At 51.0% G+C, this 7852-nt stretch overlaps 2 protein-coding genes across 2 annotated transcripts; both read left to right on the top strand.

The window, feature by feature from the left end:
* Positions 1–2406: 2406 nt before the first annotated feature.
* Positions 2407–5890, top strand: LOC125530999 (dihydrolipoyllysine-residue acetyltransferase component 5 of pyruvate dehydrogenase complex, chloroplastic-like). The gene is made up of 6 exons (XM_048695401.1): positions 2407–3450; positions 3541–3732; positions 3827–3914; positions 5142–5212; positions 5297–5380; positions 5476–5890. The coding sequence occupies exons 1-6, from the start codon at positions 2620–2622 to the stop codon at positions 5578–5580; spliced, it is 1371 nt and encodes a 456-aa protein (XP_048551358.1). The 5' UTR covers positions 2407–2619; the 3' UTR covers positions 5581–5890.
* Positions 5891–6039: 149 nt separating this feature from the next.
* On the top strand, positions 6040–7442 carry LOC125531001. The gene has a single exon (XM_048695404.1). The coding sequence runs from the start codon at positions 6512–6514 to the stop codon at positions 7427–7429; it is 918 nt and encodes a 305-aa protein (XP_048551361.1). The 5' UTR covers positions 6040–6511; the 3' UTR covers positions 7430–7442.
* Positions 7443–7852: the final 410 nt, after the last annotated feature.

Genomic DNA, 7852 nt, shown 5'->3' with positions numbered 1-7852 from the left:
TTTTTTTTCAATTACTTGGTAGTCGTGCATCTTATGTCATTTATCGGTTCTTGCTTATGGTTTTCAAAACTCCAGCCATCCACGCCTGCTCGAGCTATGAGAAAGTTCACCTTCAAACTCACTATGACCATGCAACCTCATTAATTTAAAAGTACATATATTTTAAAACAAAAGCCTATGTATTTTTTTGCTAAAACACAAAGTCACTGAAAACTGCAAATGTTTTCAATGTGAACATGATTTCAAATGGGTCTCTTCGAACATGATAAAGTATTTTGACTTATTAAATTAAAATGTGTATATACATTTTATTGTGGACAATAATCCATCATGTTTCCTATTAAAGGGGATTAAATCATGAGTATTTTTTAATCGTGCGCATGAATTTAGAGCATCTCCAGCCGCGCCCCAGGAAGGCCTCCCAAGCGAATTTTTAGCGCCGGCGGCTCAGTCATGCCCTCAGGAGCCCGATTTTCGCCGGCCAGGGCCGAAAACAGCGCCGGTGGACCCAGGCCGAACCCGGCACGCTGGGGGGCGCCGGAGCGAGCTGTTTTGGCGCGAAAAAGCCGCAGGTCAGCAACACTGCGCCTCGTCTTCCCCTAACGGCCTCGGTTCCCGCGGGAAATCAATGGCAAGGCTGTCGCCGGTCAGCCTTGCCATTGATTCCTCACGGGCGGCGCGTCACAGGACGGCGCGCCGACGCCTCCCCTCCCTTGCACGCGTACACACGGGCGCGGCGTGGCTATATAGCCGGTGGCCTCACTCGCCTGTGCCCCCACCAGCCCCGCCCCTCGCCGCCGCCCAGCCCCTCCCTCTCCCTCTACCTCTCCCGAGCCCATCGCCATGGCAGAGCGTTTCCCTGAAGACGAGGCGGCGGCCAACGGCTTCGGCCGCCGTTCGCTCCGCGAACAGGAGTCCTGACTCCTGTTCCAAGTGAACATCCCGGCGTCGCCGGACATGCGCACCGGGCCGACGGGGTTGAGACTCAGCGACGGGGGAGTGCCCATTCCCCCGTTGCCCGACACCGTGGCCAAGCCCAAATACTTCGCCGAGGAAGTCGAGGTCGTACGCGCCTCCCTCACCGACGCCCAACTCTCCCTCCCCCAGTACGTCGCCGACAACCACGCGGCTTGTGCGGCGTACTTCGAGCGCCGCCAGCAGCAGCGGTTGGCGTCCACCAACGGCCAGAAGAACAGCGATGGGCGCCATCTGTGGTGGGGCGTCCCCGGCCGCACACTCAAGGGCGTGCTGACATACCTCGAGGGCGGCAACGACCCGCCATTGGCGTACCCGACGAGGGTGGCCACCCCGGCGCACCACCGACGGGCCGAGCCATGGGCGCCAAGGAGGTTCGGGTCCTCCTCCTCTTCTTCCTCCTCGCGATCTTCCTCGCACTCCTCCGATACTCCGGCCCTGCTCGGCGTCAAGGCCGAGCCCGCGGCGGAGACGCCGCTCGGCCGGCGCACTCGCAGCGCCGGCATCGTCATCAACGAGGGCGGCCGGCGCGCCTCCTCGTCGGCTCCTCCTTCGCGCTTCGTCAAGACAAAGACGGAGCTGGGGCTCGCGCCGGTGAAGACGGAGCCGGGGATCGCGCCGGTGAAGACGGAGCTCGATGACGACGACACGACTCTAGAATGTGCGCGCAGGGACTCCATAGCGATGGAGAAGGAGCGCCTGGAGAAGGCGAAGGAGCGCCAGTGCGCCGCCCTGCGCCGCTTCGCGGAGCGCCGACGCGACGAAGGCGGAGTCGTCGTCATCTGCAACAGCGACGACGACGACGCGCCGCCGCCACCAGCCCGCGTTGGCGACGCCGGTCAGGGGTCCACCAGGGACGGCCGCGTCAAGGAGTAGAAGCCCGACGACGACGGCGACGATGGCGGCGACGACGGCGACTACTCGACGTTCAGCCAGTTTCCTTTTAGATTAGTTATCTATTTTGCTATGTAATGAAAATCCGTGAACATGTCTAATATATGCCTAAGTTTACCGAAATTTAGTCGTGTTTAGCCGAACTTCGCCGAATTGTGCCGAAATTTGCTATACAAATTTTATTTTTAAACGCGTCTGGGGCGGCCCTGGGGCCGGCGGCTAGGGACCAACTCGCCCAGGCCCAATTTTTACGCCGGCTCACCCTAGACGGCGATTTTAGGCGCCCCTGAGGGCCAACGGCTGGAGATGCTCTTAGGCCTTGTACAATGGAAGGCGCTTAGAGAGATGCTTAGAAAAATAAACCGGGTTTTTCTGAAACACCGATGCCTATTTCTATAGAAGAGACGCTTAGTTAAACATCTATCCTGTATAAATAAACACCGGTACTTAAGAAACGCCTAGCTTATTTCTCTAAGCACCTTCGCTAAATATCTCTCATTGTAGACTTAGTGTGCCTATGCGCCATTTGATGCAACGGGTCCACTAGTTGGAGGAAAACCCAAAGCAGGCAGGGCAGGCAGCGACCAGCCCAAGCCTCCAGCATCGTCCTCCTCGGCTAATCCGCCCCGCCTCCGATACTCCCAAGGCGGCAGCAGCAGCGGCAGCAACAACAACAGCAAGGGAGCCAAGGCCAACTATCTCAAAGCCTCACTACCCTCTTTCCCTCCTCCTGCCCCTCCCGTCCCCGCAATGGCCGGTCTCCTCCACCTCCACTCCACGCTGCTGCCCTCGGCGTCCCTGCTCCGCCAACGCGGCGGCGCGCAGGCCGTGCCGCGGCGCCGGCGCGCGTGCCGGGTGGAGGCCAAGATCCGGGAGATCTTCATGCCGGCCCTCAGTTCCACCATGACGGAGGGCAAGATCGTCGCCTGGAACGCCGCCGAGGGGGACCGCCTCGCCAAGGGCGACCCTGTTGTTGTCGTGGAGTCTGATAAGGCCGACATGGACGTCGAGACCTTCCACGACGGGTTCCTCGCCGCCGTACTCGTCCCCGCGGGAGAGTCCGCGCCCGTCGGCTCCGCCATCGCGCTCCTCGCCGAGTCCGAGGAGGAGATCCCGCTCGCCCGGTCCCAGGCTGCCAACTTCTCCTCCTCCGCCGCCGCCTCGCCGCCGGCCCCCCAGGAAACCGTCGCCCAAGAAACGTCCCCTGCTCCGCCTCCTCCGGCGCCCGTAGCAGTCTCTGCGCCAGCACTGCCCTCACCGGCCACACAGGGCGGGGCGCGCGTGGTTGCCTCGCCTTATGCCAAGAAGCTCGCAAAGGAGCTCAGCGTTGATCTATTCGCAGTCAGTGGCTCTGGCCCAGGGGGGAGAGTTGTGGCAAAGGACGTAGAGGCTGCGGCAGCTGCCCCCAAGAAAGCTGCGCCAGAGCCAGCTGCTCGACCAGATGTTCCATTGGGATCCACGGCGCCATTCACCACAATGCAGGGCGCTGTGAGCAAGAACATGGTGGAGAGCCTTGCTGTGCCGGCGTTCAGGGTAGGGTACACCATCACAACCGATGCTCTCGATGTGCTCTACAAGAAAGTAAGCGCTTAGTGCTCTGTTCAGTACTTACCACCCTTATGTTGGCTGTATGCTGTGAGATAGCTGGATAATTGAGTGAACCTTTTGCAGATTAAGGCAAAGGGTGTGACAATGACAGCGCTGCTGGCGAAGGCTACAGCGATGGCGCTGGTGCAGCATCCTGTGGTGAACTCCAGCTGCAGAGATGGGCAGAGCTTTACTTACAACAGTAGCATCAACATTGCTGTCGCGGTGGCCATCGATGGTGGATTGATAACCCCCGTGCTCCAGGATGCTGATAAGGTTGAATGCTTTGTGTATTTGTTGATTGTTCTGAAGGTTGATGTTTAAACTGGTGCTTTTGTCCGAGTTAATCGAGAACTGTTGGTTTGTGCAGCTTGATATTTATTCACTGTCAAGGAAATGGAAGGAGCTGGTTGATAAGGCTCGTGCAAAGCAGCTGCAGCCCCAGGAGTACAACTCTGGTACTTTGTTTGCTTCACACAAACTTGAATGTCTAGTGCATTGTATATGCATGTTCTCTGTACGCTGATTCAGATTGGTATAGCCTTATAGGGAATTAACTGTTGTTTGTTAGTAAATTCTCAGTGGGGCCTGAAGACGTGCGTCCAGTAGATATTGCTTTAACCAGTTCCACCATTTTTCTTATGATATTGAAATTCACTTCAGTAATAAATAATGTTTATGGCTAACAAACCTGCAGATCACAGTGTGTATAAGTTTCCTTGGATGAACATGTAGTTAATTTTAGGTTGAGAGCAGACCAGAAAAGAACTGAAGTAATTTATATTTTCTTTGTTCTGTTGAAACGTTTTTATAGTCTGGTAGAAAGCTTAACTCATATTTGTGTAATTTAAAATGCTTGAGTTATTGTATGGCTGGTTTACAACTCTCTCACACACACATTGATTGAGATGTTCATCTGAAAAACATTGCCAGCACTGTTATGTCTCTTATCGGACTGTGGCTGAAAAACAAGAGCTGCGTGAAACAGTTGTATTGTTTAATTTGGAAGAAATAGCTATATGAATGTGCTTTACAGAATTTATTGTCTATTAAGAAAGAAATAGAAGGCAAGGTGAGGCACCATGTTATATGTGCCAAACTATACTAATATTGTGCTATGATCTATCCACGGAGCCTCTGAGTCTTCTCTCCTTGGTATATGCTTGTATAGAGTTTTTTTTTTAAATATAATGTGCTTCATGCCAATGATAGTATTTAGTTTGCATGTACAGGGTTTGTTTGGGTGTTGTTTATGTCAAAAAAGATGACATCTGCTACAGAAACCAGAGCTTGCAAACTAATTAGGCATTTTTTCGGTTGTTCTTATGCTTTCGAAACATAAGATTCAGTTCAAATCAAGCTGTAGATTGTGGACTGCTTGTTTTTTTTTTTGCACTGAAGAGATCTGACTGAATTTCTATAATACACGACAAAGCACTGGAATTATTTTTAATCGCATTTTGCTGTGCTACTTGTACCGTGTTAAAATCATATGGTACTTCATGGCTAAAGTATCTTAGCCAAAAATTGAGCAGTCACATATAAACTTACCAAAGCTACAAAGTTGCCTATGACCATCTCCTTTACTTCGGTAGTGCTTTAGATGTTGGGCACAAGAAACTTGTAGGATCCAACTGTACGTGTATGCTCTTGTATGCTAATAACCATCAGTGTTCAATCTGCAGGTACCTTTACTCTTTCAAACCTCGGTATGTTTGGAGTTGATAGATTCGATGCGATCTTGCCACCTGGAACTGTAAGATGAACTTTCCATGTTTCCACTTCTGTTTTCATTTAATGCACGACACCCCTTTGGTAATAACGTTTTATCTCAAAACAGGGAGCAATCATGGCTGTTGGCTCATCACAACCGACAGTTGTTGGTACAAAAGATGGTAGAATTGGGATCAAGAGCCAAATGCAGGTAAAAAATAATTGTAGTTTTGGCACTTTTGCTTTCGCACCAACCAATTTGAAGTTAATGATTTTGTGCTTATCTGACCTGACCAATAAATCTAGGTCAATGTTACTGCTGATCATCGGGTTATTTATGGATCTGATCTTGCCGCTTTTCTGCAAACTCTGTCCAAGATAATTGAGGATCCCAAGGACCTTACATTCTAGACGCACCAAGTGATTCTTTTTCCCTGATGCGATCACATAGGATGCTTGTCAGTAGATGTGTAGCATGTTGGTGGTGTGAATTAGTTACTTAAGTTGCCAGATTTGTTGGTATCAGGTAACCTTGTTACCTTCTCCCCATTGGTTTGTTTATCAATAATCCTTTTACCTTCTATTCAGATAGGTGTCAGGCATGAGTATTTACCTGAGTGTTTATTAATTGTTGATTACGTTGAGCTCGATGTGCAAGTACAATGGATCATGTCACTGCCACCTTTGAATACAAAGAAATGAAATGAACTTTTATCATCAATATGGTTAAATTTTATTATTGGATCCACACTGATTTCTGAATTATTTGATCTGTATGTTCCCAAACCTGAGCATATCAATCTCACCAAAAAGATGTGACCCGGGAGACAAGAAATAGCGAGCTTGGTCGGGTTGTTGCACTTTCAAGGGTGCCAAGGTGAAATTGTTTAAGAAGAATCAGAGGATGAGTGAAATGTGGCACCATATCTGATATGTTTGAATGTTTGTTTTACAAGTGAAGGCCCATGAGTTCTCCCAACCACTCTCATCACACCATAGTCGGGCTATCTGATATTTTGTCTTGTTGTACGTTCCTGGGGCAGCAGATAGTACATTACTTAATTTGCTGGGAAAGCATTCCAGCCTCAGCTCAGCTGTACTGCCACTCATCTCTACTTGAAGGGTTCTATTAGGTGGCTAGTCTTGTCTCTTGCTTGATGGCCTTGCCATTTTGTAGTGGAAGCAAAGCAAGCCAGCTGCTTTGATCGACCGCCTTCATAAACCCCTCAAGGAGCTTATTCTTGCTTCCATTTCCATAGCCTGGTGGGAAGCCTTTGCCTGCAAAAGCCGCTGCTTCTATTTCTATAGCCTGGTGGGAAGCCATTGCCTGCAAAGCTGCGGCATGGCTGCCGCCTCGTCTGGCCGTGCAGAGGTCGACACCTCTCGCGCGTTCCGGTCTGTCAAGGAGGCGGTTGCCGTGTTCGGTGAGCGCATTCTCGCGACGGAAGCACAGTTCAGGCCGGGTGCACATGCCAACCATCGTGTTGTTAGGGAGAGGAGTTCTTGGCGAGACTCTGTCGCCATTGCTTCCTCAAAAGAGAAGCTTGAGGGGAGTTCTGACCTCATCAAGGGAAGCCACTCCACCAATCCAAACGCCGTCGCGGTTGCCATTGCCAAGCACGAGGGAAAGAGCAGTGAGCCTGCTAGAATTGTAATGCCAGTGTCTAATGCCCAGCCAATGTGCCTGGTCCCGTTGTCTCCATGGTCCCAGGCATCATCGTCGCCGTCTCTAGCCCACGGCGATGACTACGACAAGCAGATCCGGAAGGAATCCAATCTCATGACCATGAGCTCCATCAAGAAGGTGGAGGAAGAGGCGGCCAAGACAAGGCTGGAGGCGGTGCAGGTCAAGAGGAGGCTGGCCGACCTGGAGCTAGCCATGGCGAACCTCAACGCGAAGCTCCACCGTGCCCTCTCGAGGCTGGCATACATAGAGGCCGACAAGGCGGCGGCCGCAAGGGCCAGCATCCAGCAGAGGGACATCAACACGTCGGCGCTGACGGTCTGGGCCGAGGCGAAGCCCGAGCGGCATCCATTGCGACACCTGCTGAGCCTCAACGATGCCGACGAGGAGGTGAAGCATGGCCCGGAAAGGGAGACGACAATGACAACGACAAAGAGGAAGATGCAGAAGCAGAAGCCAATCATGCCCCTTGTTGTTCCGCTCATTAGTGAGGTGCTTTTCTCCAAGAAGAAGAGGATGAACGACAAGGAGAGCTTGTACCTGAAGGAGCTCTACAGCTTGCTAAGGCTGTCTTGATCGGTGGTCTCCATGCTGATTAAACTTGTGCTGATGTGTATGATTGTTTGATCTGCATACATAGAGATTATTTTATTACCTAAGGTTAATGAGGTTGAAAGGATACAACAATAGACCTATTTGCCTCCTTAATGTTAGTTTTAAAATATTCACGAAGGTTATAACTATTAGGCTGAATTCGGTTGCTGAACATGTGGTTCGTCCTTCACAGACAACTTTTATGCAAGATAGACACATCCTAGACGGAGTTGTTATCCTTCATGAAACTGTCCATGAATTACATAGAAAAAAGTCGAATGGGGTCGTACTTAAAATAGACTTTGAAAAAGCTTATGACAAAGTCAAATGGCCCTTTCTTCAATAGACTCTCAGAATGAAAGGATTTTCTGCAGAGTGGCGTGCAATGATCCATAGCTTTGTTTC

The sequence above is a fragment of the Triticum urartu genome, chromosome 1, assembly GCF_003073215.2.
Source record: "Triticum urartu cultivar G1812 chromosome 1, Tu2.1, whole genome shotgun sequence".
NCBI lineage: Eukaryota > Viridiplantae > Streptophyta > Magnoliopsida > Poales > Poaceae > Triticum > Triticum urartu.
This window is presented reverse-complemented; position numbering and strand designations above follow the sequence as displayed.

What these genes read in the sequence shown, in the direction of transcription:
- LOC125530999 (XM_048695401.1), top strand. Translation starts at nt 2,620, where the DNA reads ATGGCCGGTCTCCTCCACCTCCACTCCACGCTGCTGCCCTCGGCGTCC. An exon ending in TCGATGTGCTCTACAAGAAA is followed by an intron (nt 3,451 to 3,540) that starts GTAAGCGCTTAG and finishes AACCTTTTGCAG; the next exon opens with ATTAAGGCAAAGGGTGTGAC. An exon ending in TGCTCCAGGATGCTGATAAG is followed by an intron (nt 3,733 to 3,826) that starts GTTGAATGCTTT and finishes TGGTTTGTGCAG; the next exon opens with CTTGATATTTATTCACTGTC.
- LOC125531001 (XM_048695404.1), top strand. Translation starts at nt 6,512, where the DNA reads ATGGCTGCCGCCTCGTCTGGCCGTGCAGAGGTCGACACCTCTCGCGCG.